This window comes from Vanacampus margaritifer, chromosome 4 (genome assembly GCF_051991255.1).
Source record: "Vanacampus margaritifer isolate UIUO_Vmar chromosome 4, RoL_Vmar_1.0, whole genome shotgun sequence".
Lineage (NCBI taxonomy): Eukaryota > Metazoa > Chordata > Actinopteri > Syngnathiformes > Syngnathidae > Vanacampus > Vanacampus margaritifer.
The window spans coordinates 3,663,289-3,681,653 of NC_135435.1; the positions used below are offsets into that span (position 1 = coordinate 3,663,289).

An 18,365-nucleotide genomic window follows, 5' to 3' on the forward strand; every position below is an offset into this window, starting at 1 on the left:
GGCCACATGTTTTGGACACTCGGGTGAGGAAAGGGGCGGCGCTGTCAACTGATCACCACCTGGTGGTGTGTTGGCTCCGATGGTGGGGGAAGATGCCTGTCAGACCTGGCAGACCCAGACGTATTGTGAGGGTTTGCTGGGAACGTCTGGTGGACTCCTCTGTCAGAAAGAGTTTCAATGCCCAAATCTGGCAGAAATTTTCCCTTGTCCCGGGGGGAGGTGGGGGACATTGAGTCTGAGTGGGCCATATTCCGCACCTCAATTGTTGAAGTGGCCGATCGGAGCTGTGGTCGGTGCCTGTCGTGGCGGCAATCCTCAAACCTGCTTAAAATCAGGTTGGTAGGACCGTGCTCGGCTTGACTTTGCTTAAACAGAAAACAAATTCGCTGGGGTCTGTGCATGGTATTGGCAGGTAAACTGCATTATTTCCCCTTGTAGATTATGTGATCTACCCCGCATGGGACCTGTGCAATTGGAGACTGCATTGCATTGGTTATGTTGCCGCCATAGGAATGAAACTCCATCGCAAACTGAGGACTCCCTGTATATGCTTACTATACTTTGTTTTTGTCAGCCCATATAAAGTTCTATGCTTATGTAACATTAGACATTCAAAGGGCTGCAATAGAGGGTTTTTGTTTTAAGATGCATTTCATACACATTCTTTTTTTTCTTGTTGGCTGGTTGTCCTACATTTTCTCACTGTTCAACTCTCAAATCAACACGAATAAATTATCAGATCAAAAGAAAGATAAACCACTGGCAGGCAATGTTAATTTCAAATTAACACTATTTCATTCCTCTTGTATTCCTTATAGGTTTTTGAAGTTAATCAAGGAAATAATATTGTTGAAAAGATCCGACTCTTCATTCACAAAGTCACATCTCCTTTGCACCCAAAAGTGGACACCAATAAGCCACAAAGTGTGAAACCACTCTCTCACCCATTTTCCAGAGAAAAGGCACACCTGTGAGTAAAATCTTCACCTGATTTGAATGTTTCCTTAATAACTTAACTCTTTCACTGCCAGACGTTTTCAGAAACGGGATGTCGCCAGTGCCAGCCGATTTAAGCATTTTGACTGATCTTTCAAGGTCCACAGAAAATGTTGTGTTTGGACTATGGAAACACAGATACTACCAAATGAAAGATTGAACTCTCATCTTTCATCAGAAAAAAAAGTTTGTTTCTACCTTATTCCGTTCTTCAGTAATCAACAATAGAAAAGGGTTAGTTTCACCGAAATGCTCTGTTTTGAAACAAAAAGCGGAGAAAAAGAGCTTTTTGTGAAACAATGTTATTTCATGCACTCTAGTGAATTGTACACTTCTTTTTGTCCATGAATGATGCCACAAACACCTAAACAGTGCTTTACTTCTGTAAAACACTTACCACCAACAATGAAAAAGTGTTTTTAGATTACAAAATACGTTTATTTCCATTCAACAGTGTAACAATTTGACAAAACAATTTCGCAAACTATTTACAAATGTGTGCAACTGTGGTACTATTTACAATTATGTGGATGTTTCAAATACAGTTTTTCTTTTTGTAACACTGCCCTGCGTGCAAGGAGACGGAGCAGGATTTGCACAACAGATACGTTTCATGGCCGTTTCGCGTGCAGACGTTACACTTTCTTGACGGCCTTTTTTTCCGGGGAATAGCAAGTAGCAGACTGTACCCACTACTCCGATGAATATGCATTGGACTCGGGGCACTCTTCGTCGTCCGATTGAACGTCCGCCTGAGCGTGCTCGGTTGTGCTCCGCGTTTTCCGGTGTTAGCATCGCTAGCCCGTGAACCTTTATGACGTCGTCATAGCCGCCGCGTCAGCGCTTCCAACTTCGGCGTCAACCTCGAAGTCACCATCATCATCATCGATGATCATCATCATCGATGATCATCATCGTCGTCATCAATGTGCTCTTTAGCGTTGGTCGATGCCTTTCGTCTTTGAAAAAAATTCCCAAGTGTGAGCTCCTTGCAACCGGCCGCCAATGTTCGCTTCCTCTGCCATCTAGCTCCGCCTCACGTCTTCTACTGCCGCGTCAATGCTTTCAACCTCGGAGTCACCATCATCATCATCGATGATGGTCATCGTCGTCATCAATGTGCTCTTAAGCGTTGGTCGATGCTTTTCGTCTTTGAAAAAAACTGCTCGAACGTGAGCTGCTTGCAACTGGTCGCCATGTTCTCTTCCCTTCCCCAGCCATTGTCCCCTCTAGCTCCGCCTCACGTCTTCTGCTGACGCCTACCCAATCTTGTCAAAAGAGAGTCATTGCTGCCATCTAGGGGCCAAAAATAGTCATTAGGCTAACTAGATCTGCTTGAAACTTTCACCACAGCTGGCCAAGGCTTTCCTCCACCCGTTTCAAAAAAAAATAAAAATAAAAATTGGATGACGTCTTTTAACATCATTGGCGGCCCTCCGTAGGTTTTTATTTGACGTCTTTTAACGTCCATGGCAGTGAAAGAGTTAAGTTGGTTGAATGCTTTTGTTTCACCACTTAAATACCTTGTTGACGTGAACATTTTTTGTTTCTTCAGTGGATGTACCTACATGGTAGCAGTGTGATATTTAAGATGTGTTTTAAGCATGATCATTATGTGTTATACAATGTATTTAAAAAAAATAAAAATAGTGTCTATAAATTTAATGCTGCTAACGCAATTACTCAATTGCTCAAAACTTCCATTCCAACCCAATTTTCTAGGTGTGGTGAGACTTAAGACACCTGGTAGCCACGCCAGCAGTAGAAAAATGATACAATGGCCCTCGGCATATAGTCGCCTGACTGAGACCGTATATTGCACCCTTATTATTGTATTTTTACTTGGTTTAGTGTATTTTGATTGTATAAACTGTTGATAGTTATTCATAATAACATGTCATTGAAATTATGGTTACTGCCAAGTGGAAATAAGCATCTAAAATGAGATCTGTTCTTGCTTTCGTCTGTAGATTTGATCTATCTGACAGAGATAATTTCTTTGACAGCAAGACAAGGAGCTCAATTGTAAGTATGAATATAATTTATGCAGTATGAAAAGGTGTGGATCAAACAAACAACTCAATGATTAACAACGATATATATACTGTATGTATATATATATATATATATATATATATATATATATATATATATATATATATATATATATATATATATATATATATATATATATATATATATATATATATATATGTGTGTGTGTGCGTGATATAGATATAATTTTGATGTTTTCTGTGTTGCCAGGTGTATGAAGTGCTCAAAAGGACAAAGGCCGTACACTTAATGGGTAGGAATTCTTCAAATCACTCTAATTTTATTGGCCAGTTTTACAGTACTACAAATCCAGATTCAAAAAATCCAAGAACGTTATCCATGATGTCCATGTTTTTGTTGTTGTTGTTTTTTCATTTGTTGTTTATAGGGACAGTGCACATTGATGAGCACTGGTACAATAACTGCATAAATGCGTCAAAGTTAACATACAGCTAATTTAAATTGTTTAAAAGAAACATAGAACATGGCATAGCAAGAAGCAATAACAATCTTACAATAACTATATAATAATATATATAATAATAATAATATATATATACTGAGAGGACTGACTGTGCAAAAGTGTTACATCTGAAGGTCACAGTCACCTCTCGACATGGGTCTAGTAGTTCTGCCAGTAGTAGGCTTCACCCTAATATATTCTGTTAATGTTGGTGATTTAAGTCCATACAGATTTTTGTACAGGCTAGTAGGTTATATGTTTCCAGTATATGACAGTGATGACATGAGAGAGGTTTTCTTGCACAAATTTTGAGCGCACTAGTTTATAATGATTCAATCTCTTGTATTGTGACGTCACTAGCAAGAGTCTAGCTTGTAAAACACAAATCTCTGATTAGGTCCATTTGCCTTATTTACTAACTGTCTCTCGAATAGCTCATCCTTGGAAAGAGAGTTACCCATACGGTGATGTGTTGACCAAATATTAAATAGAACGGAAAAGCATGCAGGCAGAGAAACCAGAGGGGTATTATTGCACGCAGATTGTCTTGCAACTCAGTCCAGGGTGTGCACCATTCAAAGTAAGGTGGGATAGACCCCAGCATACCCATGACCCAAATAAGGATGAGCTGTATTTAAAATTGATTGAGGCATGCCCATTTGTTTGTGGTCTACTCTGTGTGTGTCATCAGAAAACATAAAGCTATTATTATCACTATCAACAGATAACATTTTTGAACACCAGAGATGCCCTGTGATTGGCTGGCAACCAGCTCAGTGTGTACCCTGCATCTTTGCCGAATGCTAGCTGAGAAACTCTAGTTCACCCACGACCCTAATGAGGACAAGCAGTATGGATAGCTTAAATGAATAATAAACTCCAACTGTCGATCCCAGGGCCTACTAACTGTGGTGTGATCACCATATCCGGTACCACTTTCATTAACATTAAACATTTCTTCAAGAGATAAAAAAACAAAAAAACATTTAATTATAAATTATTACATTTGAAAATTATAATTAATTATTTTATTAGTGAAAGTATTTTACATTTTTGTTAATTGTATTAACTTTTTTATTCATCTATTGATATATGTTAATTACAGTAAATCATAAGTAAAATAATTTTAACATTTTATAAGGTCAATAACTGCTTCATTAATTCTATGTAAATTAATTAAAAGTAATACAACATTGGCTGCGTTCACACTGCAGCTCAATTCCGATTTTTTTTCACAGCTATCTGATTTTTTTCATGCAATGTGAACGGCACAATTTATATTTTTTCACACCAGAGACCTGGGCCTCTTTCATATGTGGAAATAAATCATATATGTATGCGATGCGTCTGCACCGCACACATCCGATTCAGACGTCATCAAAAGCCTGATATGCGCTCTGCGCGGGTGGCAGAGTGCTTGGAAGGGAGACTACTGACACGTCTGTGAATATACAAAGCTGTTTTGAGTAACAGTGTTCCATTTTTATTTCTCTTTAACTTAATCACACTTGATACATGACGCATGAAGTTGACATGTGTGGTGATAGTATAAATTCAGACGGTTCATCACGAATGGCGATGACGCGACATCTTCGGTAGACTTGAGTGTCCCCTCATTTCCCCCGAATATTTCAATTACCTCTTCCAACCTCGCTACTCTGGCGACATGAGATGAAAAAAACAAGTCTGACGGATTTCTGTTGCTGTTTGTAAACAGCACGTTCAAAACTGACGCACGAGGAAGCCGAGGACAGCAGCCAAACAGGAGCGAGCGTAATGTATGCAGACAAGACACGTGAATTGAACTCCTAACACGTCCGCGAAACGAGTCCACCAGACCACCAATCTGTAGCGTGCGTTGGCACAGCTAAATTTGCATATGACACTAATAAAGCTCGCTTGCCTCGACGGTTTGGCTGGTGGTGAAACGTTGCAAGTTGGGTTACTTCCATGAACACTGCAACGTGACGTTGTTTTGGGTTGTACGTCACTTGACGTGTGCTCTTTGCGCATGCGAGTCGCATCACGGGCATGTTACGTTCACTTTAGATGTCGCATTTGTTTTTGTAATGTGAGCAGTCCATAAAAAGATCGGATTTAACAAAAAATCTAAATTGGGCATCACGCCCTGCAGTGTGAACGTAGCCTTAGAAATATAATTATTATTTTATCGGTAAAAGTAAACATTTTTTCATGTGTATTCATTTTGTATTTAGTTTTTATTAATTTATATAAATAAATAAGGTGATTTGAATTATTATAAATAAAAATAAACATTATTCTAAAAAAATTAATTATTTATTTAGTAATTTATTCCACAAACTATTGTTTATGCACTATGTATTTCTATTTATCTCATCTATAAAAGATGTGGTCCGCCTGCCTATTCAAAGAATGTAGCTCAACCTCAGATAGATAGATAGATAGATAGATAGATAGATAGATAGATAGATAGATAGATAGATAGATAGATAGATATTTTGGCTTTCAAATGTGATGAATATTCTGTCTGTTATGTTTCGGATTGTAATATAAATTTTCACAGGGATCACCAGTCTGCTTGCCAACGGTGATTATTCAGATGCTTATCCTCCTCATGATGTGAGTACGTGAGCGCAGGTAACATTTTCAGTATAATAGTGATGGCCCCAGAGGCTGCATAATTCTGGTACCATTTTATAGAACGTGTGGCACGTGTGGCCTCAAACAAATAATTATCATGCAACTTCTAAATTCTGTGCTGGTGTGTTGAAGATATTGAATTTAATGTTGTTTGAATGTTCCAGGGGGAGATTGAGGGAGTCAATGACCAACCCAATGACAGAAAGGTAACCAATAGACTCATGCTCATAAATGTAATCTGTTTTATTACTTGATACATGTTTTAGTTCAACTAGGTATTAAAAACAGATAATTTAACGAACTTAGTTTAAATGAGCGAATTCGCATATTTGATCCTATTTCACTAGACTTTCTATAAACTTGCAAATAGAGTGTTTTAATTTTAAGGGAACTCTTCACAAGTTTGTTTATGTGATAGAAGACATCATTCCTGTCAGGCTTCTAATGGTTTACTGCAGTTACATGGTTCTACAGCCTTTATTTGTACTCTGAAAAAAATGAGACATTAGATGAATTTGAAAAAAATTAAATTAAGTCATCTGTCACACCTCATATTACAGCTTTGACTTATGTAAATAATTTTTCTAACAGTTATTGCAACATGAAATTTTTAACTTCATGTAAACTTTAAAAAAATATATTATTTCTTAGTTATTTCAAGTAGTCTGAAATCTTGAAAAAAAAGATTAAGTTGGCTTTATTACTTTTATTACTTAAATAGTATTCTCAGTTAACCTGAAAGTTCTTAGACAGAACATGCAAACTGGATACAGGAACTTGAACCGATCCTCAGCCTTTGTGACCATGTCAACGTGGGCTTGAGCAAGAAACAGAACCTTAATTTGCTCCCAGTGGACCTGGCAGTGTCCTGCATGGCAGCAGCCGGCCACTGGTGAATGAATGAATGTGTGTGTGTGAATAGGTGAATGTGAGGCTTTGTAAAGTGTTTTTGGGCACATTATGGTGTAATGGATAAAGCACGATCTACAAGTAAAAAACAGTCTATTTACTATTTAACTCTTTGGGCTACTAGCCAGAGATGAATGCAACCCTGAAGCAGCCCCCTAAAATGGATAAAAACAACTGGATTTTGCTGCTCAACTCATATACCACACAAGTAATATTAATTAAAATGTCATGTTTAGACTAGAGAGGTCACATATAACATATTATTGTCAAGAAATGTTTACGGTTAACTTCCACATGAATTGGATCAGATTGTATGCTTGAAGAGGCATTCAAAAAACGGATGGAATTTGATTTCGGCCCAAAATTGCATCGATTCACAGCTAGTCTATTGATGCACATGCATCGGGACTCCTGCGTTTATCAATACATGTTAATCTTCCTATTCCTAGTTCAAACGACAGCTCCTGGTTATTAGGGCTTTGACTCGGCATGAGACTCAGCAATGTTTCAGTGTTTTATGGTGTCTGCTGTATTTTGTGTTGCTAATGTATTGATACTTAATTGCTTCTTTACTTAGTCATTCATTACCGATGTTCAGAAAATATTGTATAATTGTTGACAGTATCTCAATTGTCAAGTTAGCATAGTGTGTATTTCATGTGGTTATTTCCATATAGCTGGAATGGTTACTGACTATCTTTCTTCACAGACACTATATGAAGAATGGGCCAGCTACAGTGTCTTCTACAAGTACCAGCCCATTGGACTAATTAGGTGAGATTCATTGTACTGCTCTTAAGATAAGGAGGAAAAAATAGCCTGGTAAACAGTTTAGTTTTTTTGTTTTTGTTTTTAAATGGGGCAGTAGACAGTAGCAATACAATCGAGTCATTATCCAATCATTGGTTTTCACAAGAGATGGGTACATGACAGGGTATATCTCAATCATATAGTCTTTATTTTCTTAGTGTTAATAAAAATGAGTGTTATTCACTTACATGACTTGTTATGCTGGCATAGCACTTATGTGCGCTTTTTTTTTTCATTCTGCCAGCAGTACGTTATTTAAAAATTAATTATTAAAATGTAACATTGAGAGTTGTTTACATTTGCATTGACATATGTACATCTAAGAGACGAAAATGATTGCATTTTCATTGTTTTTTTGTTTGTTTTTTTGCCCACAGGAAGTATTTTGGGGAAAAGGTTGGGCTCTACTTTGCCTGGCTGGGAGTCTACACACAGATGTTAATCCCTGCTGCCATTGTTGGAGTAATTGTATTCCTTTATGGCTGTGCCACTGTTGATGATAATATACCAAGGTACACTGGAAATTTGATTAATAACAAATTTGACGCACAACTCCAAGCAGAAACTCATTTATTTTATGCAGGAATCGAAAAAGGATTAGGGCAGGATTCTGACTTTATTCTCAGAATTCTGACTTTCTGACTTCCCCCCACAATTCATAACTCTACTTGAGTAAGTCAAAATTGAAGTAAAGTCAAATCATGCCAACCCTTTTCTCCCCACTTCACTGCCCCTAATCCAGTCATCGTAAAAGACAATGTCTATTTATTTATCTATTTTTTTCAATCTCAGATGAAATTGTAAATTCTTAATGAAACAATATATCATACTACGGAAGCGTTTTGCATTCACTTGAAAAAAAAAAACGACTCCTGTTTTTTTGACAAATTTTTGGGGGAGTTTTGTTTTTTTGGAGTTTTGTTTTTTTCATTTTCTGTTTTTTTGAATATTTTTATGTTTTACTGATGGGTTTTTTTCTGTAACAAAAATATTCAGAAAAACAGGCTGAAAAGAATTACTCAGAAAAACAAATTATTCAAAAAAACGGGGGGAAAAATTATTTAAAAAAAAACAGAGCTGTTTTTTGGAGTATTTATTTATTTTTTTTACCTCTGAACTTCAAGTAACTTGTTGTAGACTTGCTAATAGCAGAAGCGGACACTTTCCCGCATACATATGCAATAAGATGGTCATGTTTACTTACTGGCTCTCAATAAAGGAGTGAATGTGTATACTGTATTATGGTTTGTTCTCTGAGGGGAAAACCCTCCAAAAAAAATTCTGAAAAACAGAGAAAAATATATATATTTCTAAACTGAAAAAAAAATAACCACAAAACCACACTGCTCCTCCTGAATCCGAGCATCGACTTCCCGACGGACCCTCCTCTCCAGCACCCCTGAATAGACCTTACCTGGGAGGCTGAGGAGTGTCCCCCTTCTTCCAATCCAGAGGCACTGTCCCTGATGTCCACACGATGTTGTAGAGGCGTGTCAACCAGGAAAGCCCCACAACATCCAGGGCCCTTAGGAACTTGACGGCATCTCTTACCGCTGGTGTTCACCAGCGGGTTCGAGGATTGCCGCCACGACAGGCACCATCCACCTTACGGCCACCGCTCCGATCGGCCGCCTCAACAATGGAAGCTCGGAACATGGTCCACTCGGACTCAATATCAGATGACAGGGGATTCTGCCAGACGTTCCCAGCAGACCTTCACAGTACGTTTAGGTCTGCCCAGTTGGACCAGCATCTTACCCCGCCATCGGAGCCAACACACCACCAGGTGGTGATCAGTTGACAGCTCCGCCCCTCTCTTAACCCAAGTATCCAACACATACGGCCGCAAATCCGATGACACGACTACAAAGTCGATTATCGAACTGCGGCCTAGGGTGTCCTGGTGCCAAGTGCACATATGGACACCCTTGTGTTTGAACATGGTGTTCGTTATGGTCAGTCCGTGGCGAGCACAGATGTCCAATAACAAAACACAGCTCGGGTTTTGATCGGGGGGCGGGGGGGCTCGTTCCTCCCATTCGCGCCCCTCCAGGTCTCACTATCATTACCCACATGAGCGTTGAAGTCCCCCAGCAGAACGAGGGAGTCCCCAGGGGAAGCGTAATTACCTCGAGGGTGTGTGGGAGTTCGCCTAACCAGTCCACATGTGCTTTGTGGACTTGGAGAAGGCGTTTGACCGTGTCCCTCGGAGAGTCCTGTGGGGGGTACCGAGCCCCCTGATACGGGCTATTCGGTCCCTGTACGACCGATGTCAGAGTTTGGTCCGCATTGCCGGCAGTAAGTCGAATTTGTTTCCTGTGAGGGTCGGACTCCGCCAAGGTTGCCCTTTGTCACGGATTCTGTTCATAACTTTTATGGACAGAATTTCTAGGCGTAGCCAAGGCGTTGAGGGGGTCCGTTTTAGTGGCCTCAACATTGCATCGCTGCTTTTTGCAGATGATGTGGTGCTGCTGGCTTCAAGCCGTGATCTCCAACTCTCACTGGAGCGGTTCGCGGCCGTGTGTGAAGCGGTTGGGATGAAGATCAGCACCTCCAAATCTGAAACCATGGTCCTCAGTCGGAAAAGGGGATGAGATCCTGCCACAAGTGGAGGAGTTCAAGTATCTTGGGGTCTTGTTCAGAGTGAGGATAGGTTGGAGCGGGAGATCAACAGGCGGATCGGTGCAGCGTCTGCAGTGATGCGGACGCTGTATCGGTCCATTGTGGTAAAGAAGGAGCTGAGCCGAAAGGCAAAGCTCTCAATTTACCGGTCGATCTACGTTCCTGCCCTCATCTATGGTCACCGTGACCGAAAGAACAAAATCCCGGATACAAGCGGTCAAAATGAGTTTTCTCCGCAGGGTAGCCAGGCTCTCCCTTAGAGATAGGGTGAGAAGCTCGGTCATCCAGGAGGGACACAGTATCGAGCCGCTACTCCTCCGCATTGAGAGGAACCATTTGAAGTGGCTCGGCATCTGGTTCGGATGCTTTCTGGATGCCTCCCTGGTGAGGTGTTCCGGGCATGTCCCACTACGTCTCTCGGCTGGCCTGGGAACGCCTTGGGATCCTGTCGGAGGAGCTGGCTGAAGTGGCTGGGGAGAGGGAAGTCTGGGCTTCCCTGCTAAAGCTGCTGCCCCCGTGACGCGACCCTGGATAAGCGGTAGATGATGATGGAGAAAAAAAAATTACTCAAAAAAATATGGAAAAAAATATTCAATAAAACTGAAAAAAAATACTCAAAAAAACAAAGCTCCCCGAAAAATTAGTCAAGAAAACAGGACTTTTTTTTCTTCAAGTGAATGCAATACGCTTCCGTATCATACCTTTGTTGAATTTCTTCAACAAAAAAAATATTATTATTTAGGGTAGGGCTAGGCGATATGGGTTTCTCTTAAGTTTTGATGTTTTTGAATACCTGTGCAAGCCGGTGCAGCGTGGCGTATTTAAAAAGTGGTGTTTTTCAAAGTTGTGGGTGTGAACATTGCAGTGGCAGTGTCTTGCCCAATGACTCTTCGACAGTCAGAGCCAACATTCAAATTGGCGATCCTTCGGTCACTGGATGATCCACTCTTCCAACTGAGCCACAGCTGCCCCAATAATCCATGATATAAAGTTGGCTAGGGAGATCTGTGAAGTGGGCACTTGGAGACCGCCTCCCAACTCAAAGTGCCGTGTAACTGTGACATGGTTTTTACTTTTTACCAAGGCAGGGACCGGTCAGTTAGAAACTCTGCATATTTTTCAGCGGCCATTTTGACACATTTAAACACCCTAATGATGATTAGCATCTCAACCCACCAACCGTCCAGAACTCCATCCATCTGGACCATGCAGGGTTGCACCTCGTTCACTAGTCAAAACAAAGTTAGAAATGCCTATTGGACTCAGAATTAAACAAACACTCAAACTTTTCTCCTCATGAAATTGCTTGTGCAACTAAAATAGAATTGTATGCATGACTGCTAGACGCTGGATCAAGAGGTTGTTGGGACACCAAAGACACCAGCAGTTTCAAACACCTTACAGTGGCTTTACTCTCCTAATATGCTACATTGGTATGAATGAAACTTTTCCTTGTTATGTCTTATAATTATTTAACATTGGAACGATTTGAAGTCGAAGTGTCCAGGACTTTCATTCTTTGTTGTATTCGTATCTATATTGCTTTTTATATGGCAAACTAACGTGAAAAAAATCAAATGCTTCACATGCATAATCCCCCCCCCCCCCATTAATTATTCTAATTTTGCTTTCCGTTGTCCCCCTTTAGTATGGAGATTTGTGATCCAAGGAACAATATCACAATGTGCCCACTTTGTGATCACGCTTGTAGCTACTGGAAACTTGTGCAAGCATGTGGTACTGCACGAGCCAGCCACCTCTTCGACAACCCGGCAACTGTCTTTTTCTCCATCTTCATGGCCCTGTGGGGTAAATACATTGCAATTTATTTTCTTATATAAATAATACTCCATTTTAATGTAAATCTCCTTCATATAATACATAATGAATGCAAATAAAACTTGTTAAAAATAATCATTTGTATAGTTAAGGTTGGCAGATTTGAATACTCAACTTTATTTATATAGCATTTTGACAACAGCTTCAGCTGTAACGAAGCTCTTTACAGAACAAAACATTAACAAAAATACACTCATATTAAACAAACAATTCTTACTTTTTTCTTTTTTTTCTTTTTCTCCATTGTGTTGTACAAATAAAACTTACTCACTTACATTCCTACGTTTGAAGCGGTTGTAAAAGTATGTCTCGTATTCTGATGAGAGATAAAACGTTATGGAAATTTCTTAGTGCGATGATCATGACCAAACTGATCACAGCTTCAAGCTGTAGTTTGAGCTGTCAATATTCACAAAGTTCTAGCTCATCAATTTAAGTTGAATATCCATTCATCCATCCATCCAGATTGAAGCCGGTCGATGAAGTCGGGATAATTTTTTTCCCCCGACATTGTCAAGAAGGTTGAGGTTTGGTGGAGGACCCAGATGCAGGGAGCAAAAACATCCGGGCAAGGATGCAGTTGATGATGCAAAAAGGGATTTTAATTTCTATGAAAAAAATGGCGATCTTCAAAATTACAAGATAAACCAAAACATGAACCAAAACATGGGGGAAACAACAAGGCAAAAACGAGCAGCAAGACATGGGGAAAAGACAGAGGGGAGACAGGAGACTAAATACACAGACGCTAAAGACACACCTGGGGCAAGACATAAATGGCTGAGGGCACTGATTGGTTCACATGAGGAAGGGCAGGATTACACTTAGACAAGACCAAGGGAGACACACAAGGAAAACAGAACCCAAACATGACAGAACCCCTCCCTCAAGGGACGGCTCCTAGACGTCCCTAACACAAAAAAGTTCAAAAACAGGGCGGACAGGAGGGGGCACGGAGGCGGGAGCCTGGCACACCCATCAGGGCCAGTCCGGGGGGTGTCCCGGACGCCAGATGAGGGGAGCCCGGCGGCGCCGGTCCGGAGGGCGCCCCGGACGCCACACTGGAACAGAACGGCAGTGGGACGTGCACCTCCTGTCCTACCCTCATGGGCCAGTCCGGGGGGCGTCCCGGACGGCAGACGAGGGGAGCCCGGCGGTGCCGGTCCGGAGGGCGCCCCGGACGCCACACTGGAACAGAACGGCAGTGGGACGTGCACCTCCTGTCCACCCTCATGGGCTTGAAGCCGCCATGGAAGAGGCGAAGAGACTTTGCACGAGAGTGGGCGAGGCCAGGAGGCCAGGGATTGCAGTGGCGAGGATGCCCGGGGCGACAGCGGCGAGGATGCCCGGGGCGACAGCGGCGGGGATGCCCGGGGACTTGAGGCTGCCGTGGAGGCAGCAGACCTGGCCCGGGGACTTGAGGCTGCCGTGGAGGCGGTAGACCTGGCCCGGAGACTTGAGGCTGCCGTGGAGGCGGCAGTCGTGGCGCGGGGACTTGAGGCTGAGGCGGCAGACGTGGCGCGGGGACTTGAGGCTGCCGAGGCAGACGAGGCGCGGGGACTTGGGGCTGCCGAGGCAGACGAGGCGCGGGGACTTGGGGCTGCAGAGGCAGACGAGGCACGGGGACTTGGGGCTGCCGAGGCAGACGAGGCACGGGGACTTGGGGCTGCCGAGGCAGATGAGGCACGGGGACTTGGGGCTGCCGAGGCAGACGAGGCACAGGGACTTGGGGCTGCCGCGGAGCCGGCTCGGGGACCTGGGGCTGCGGCGGCAGACCTGGCTCGGGGACCTGGGGCTGCGGCGGCAGACCTGGCTCAGAGACCTGGGGCTGCGGCGACAGACCTGGCCCGGGGACTCGAGGCTGCGGCAGCAGACGTGGCTCGGGGACTCGAAACTGCGGCAGACGTGGTTCGGGGACTCGAAGCTGCGGCAGACGTGGTTCGGGGACCCGCAGCTGCGGCAGACGTGGTTCGGGGATCCGGAGCTGCGGCAGACGTGGTTCGGGGACCCGGAGCTGCGGCAGACGTGGTTCGGGGACCTGGAGCTGCAGCAGACGTGGTTCGGGGACTTGAAGATGGAGGGAATGGGATGGGGAGGCAGGCTGACGGTGCTTTCGAGCCGACCGATGGCGTGCCGGTCGGCGACGACAGCTTCCCGCTGGGTCCGATGGTGGTTGGTTCATTCTGTCAAGAAGGTTGAGGTTTGGTGGAGGACCCAGATGCAGGGAGCAAAAACAGCCGGGCAAGGATGCAGTTGATGATGCAAAAAGGGATTTTAATTTCTATGAAAAAAAAGGCGATCTTCCATATTACAAGATAAACCAAAACATGAACCAAAACATGGGGGGAACAACAAGGCAGAAATGAGCAGCATGACATGGGGAAAAGACAATGAACCAACACAGACAGAGGGGAGACAGGAGACCAAATACACAGACGCTAACGACACAACAAGACACACCTGGGGCAAGACACAAGTGGCTGAGGGCACTGATTGGTTCACATGAGGAAGGGCAGGATTACACTTAGACAAGACCAAGGGAGACACACAAGGAAAACAGAACCCAAACATGACAGACATCGCAACTCGAATCTCCAAAAGTGACGCTCCCGTGCACACTTCTTGGTATGAAGTCGGAAAAGTCATGCTTCCCACTTCCTGCCAGCCAATCACTGAGCCCTATTTCTTTTTTAATCAGAATAGGGGTGTGATTAAGTACATATTTTTAGTCCTTTAAGCTTAGATTTATTGCTACATTCTACTTTGCGCCCATATTAGTAAAGTAGGCTTGAATTACTCAAGTAGTGCAACTGACCTTTTTAATTCCTAAGTATTGTACTTGAATTTTTTGGTGAAAATTAAATTTGGGTTTACCATTGTAGAAAAATGAAATAAACCTTCGATTTCCAGTTTTTTTTCTGGGGAGTTTTTTGAAAATGATGTTTTTCCGGCTTACCAGGTGTGGTGGGTCATTGAACTCATATTGGGGGTTTAAAAGGTTAAAGGTAAATTACTTCAAAAGGTTGTTCCTTATTGTTCAGCAAGACACAGACTTCATGGTTGAGGAATAGGAACACTCTTTCTGTTGATGAGGAGCACCGAATAACACTGAAAATTTCAATTCAATTCAATCAGGCAAATGTATCTTATTAAAGGAACAGCTCAAAGCCATTGGCGACTCACAAGCAGGCGATTGAAGCTGCTGGTGTTTCTAGAGTCCCAAAAACCTCTTAGTCATGCATAGAGCTCTATTTTTTAAGCTATATTTTGGCCACCATGTTACAAGGAGAAGTGTTTTCAGTGGGCTCGGAAATACAAGTTTGTTTGTTTGTTTTATCACAGAAGAATGCTGTGCTATTTTAGATGAAGTTCTGTATGGTAGGTGGATGGCCGCCATTTCCAACACTGTATAATATAATATAAAAATAGTAAAGTTGAAAAAAAAGGGGAAAAAAACAGTAATGTCAGACCAATTAACCAGAAGGCCAAACTCAAAACATATACATTTGTAATTTCACAAGCAATCCTCAGATAAGCAATGCAACTTGTACATTGAATTGACCTGTAATTATTTTACACACAACCTAATGTTACAGTTTGTTGTTAAAAAATAAATAAATAAAAACATAGACCAACATAAATCAAACATAAACGTGCTGAATTTGACACGCATTCATCTACTGGTAACACAAACACATATGACATGAACTAACGTCCTATAACTTCATTAATTGCGCCACACAATGTATGCAAAACAGGTAGATATAACACGCCCAGAACTCTTACAAGCAAAGTGTTGCTGCCTTCCGTTTGAATATGTGTTATTTTTTTGGAACAACATAAACTAAAAACAGCGGTGGCGTGTCTCAGGGGTAGAGTGGTCATCTAGTATCCCTGAGGTTGTGGGTTCGATCCCGTTTGTGACCATGTCAAAGTATCTTTGAGCTACTGAATTCCTGATCCTGTGTCATCTGAAGGTGAATGAGTAGTCAAAATGTTTGACGGTCGTGTAAGGTGGAAAAGTGCTACATAAATGAATTACCATAACAGTAAATTGTTGCATTTTTAAACCCAATGTCTAGTTTTTCAACAGTTTTTTTTTACATGTTTTGAAAGATGAATCACATAACTTTTTTGTGTCATATACTGTTACATTACATCAAACACATTATGTAACCTCTTTTCATAAAATCATGTAATTAAAAACAACTAATAACAGTATATTTCTGTAATTTTAATCATTACAATTATTAATACATTTACTTGCTATATTTCTAGGTAACGTAATTGTTTTGAAATGTGATGTTTCTAATTAAACATTAAATTAAACCTGAAAATAAGAAAAAATCTTGTTGAAATTACAACTACAAACTGTATTTTATTTATGGGGAAATCAAACTTTAAAATATTTTTATGAGAAGTCAGAATAAGATTTGGTTATTTCACAGTATTTTTTTGGCGCCCCACATGCATTTAAACTTGTTTTTTGCAGTGTAGTAAGGCTGCAATGCACAGTGATATTTTGCATTAAGCTGTTAATATATTTACCGTTATTCACTTGTGTTTACCATTATGCAAGATTTCAACTTCAGTGGACCGCCACTGTTTACTCTGTCAGTAAGGCTACTACTGTATTCATGCCTAAAATTTAAAATAATCTAAAATGTTTAGAAAATTTTAAGCACGGCCGTTTAAGCATGTGTGACATACATATAAACCAAGGCGTATGGAGGTAAATATGGTGCAAAACTAACTTGTAAAAAAAGTCTAAATTTGTATCTGTAAAAGTCTTTGACTACAAGTTGTCATTTCTACAAGTACAAATCACAACTTTTACAGATACCTCTTTGACTGCCAAAAACATATAACGTTTAGTAAAATCATATGGAGGAGTGCCAAAGACGTTAAAATACGTTTTTTTAAAAACAGAGGTGAAACTAACCATTTTCTATTGTTGATTACTGAAAAACGGAATAAGGTAGAAACAAACTTTTTTTTTCTGATGAAAGATGAGAGTCCAATCCTTCATGGTAGTATGTGTGTTTCCATAGTCCAAACACATAATTTTCTGTGGACCTTGAAAGATCAGTCAAAAATGCTTAAATCGGCTGGCACCCACGGCATCCCTTTTCTGAAAACGTCTGGCAGTCAAAGAGATACAAATTGACACTTTCAGTACAGGTACAAAAATTTTTTTGTACAGGTACAAATTTGTTTTTACAGATACAATTTTTCTTTACAGGTACAAATCACAACTTTTACAGATACAAATTTCGACTTTTTTTACAAGTTAGTTTTGCACCATATTTACTTCCATAAAGGCGGCATAAAAAAAATCGTTTTTACCATTATTCTTCAATGAGATTTTATGAAAGTGCCCATATTTTTTTATTTCTGTTGATGTTATGGTCACCTGCTTGTCAATTTTATTCCTGTTTGTCTCTACTAACCTATCTGACTCAATCTTGCTTGCCTTTGTGAAGTGCTTTGCAACTGTGTATTTTAAAAAGTGCTATTTACAGGAAATGCATTCTTGTCAGTAAGGTGGGGGCTTTAGGACCCAGATGCGGGAAGGCAGGGCAAGGAGGCAGAGGTGCAGTCTAAAAAGACGTTTTAATATCTAATCAAAAAAAAAACCTAACTTCAAAATACAAAATAAACTGAACTAACAAAACATGAAGCTAAACATGACAAAACAACTAAGGCGAGACTAACAACATGACATGGATCCTGATCAGGCGAAGAGGTCAGCGTGACGTGGCGAAAGACTTACGACAGTTGCAACAGCAAAAATGAACCGACAGAGACAGGGGGGAGACAACCGACTAAATACACCAACACTAATGACATGACAAGACACACCTGGCTGAGGGCACTGATTGGATGACACATGAGGGTAATGGGGAAAGGTGGACACAATCAGGGTTGACACAGACACCACATGAGGAAGGGCAAGTGACCAGAAACGAGAGGAGTCAGACTTTTCACAATAAAACAAAATGACAATGACAAGGGGAAAACATGACAGGGAGTAAACAAGACTGAAAAT

The 18,365-nt window shown here is 41.3% G+C and overlaps 1 protein-coding gene across 3 annotated transcripts in view; it reads left to right on the forward strand.

Annotated features, from left to right (window-relative positions):
- Positions 1-18,365, forward strand: part of ano1a (anoctamin 1, calcium activated chloride channel a) — a 58,027-nt gene that overhangs the window by 17,489 nt on the left and 22,173 nt on the right. For all 3 annotated transcript variants that reach the window (XM_077563781.1, XM_077563780.1, XM_077563779.1), the window contains 8 exons: positions 819-970; positions 2,967-3,021; positions 3,262-3,304; positions 6,060-6,115; positions 6,301-6,342; positions 7,755-7,819; positions 8,233-8,367; positions 12,126-12,286. In XM_077563781.1, the coding sequence (XP_077419907.1) occupies positions 819-970; positions 2,967-3,021; positions 3,262-3,304; positions 6,060-6,115; positions 6,301-6,342; positions 7,755-7,819; positions 8,233-8,367; positions 12,126-12,286 (709 nt within the window). The remainder of the gene's footprint in view (positions 1-818; positions 971-2,966; positions 3,022-3,261; positions 3,305-6,059; positions 6,116-6,300; positions 6,343-7,754; positions 7,820-8,232; positions 8,368-12,125; positions 12,287-18,365) is intronic.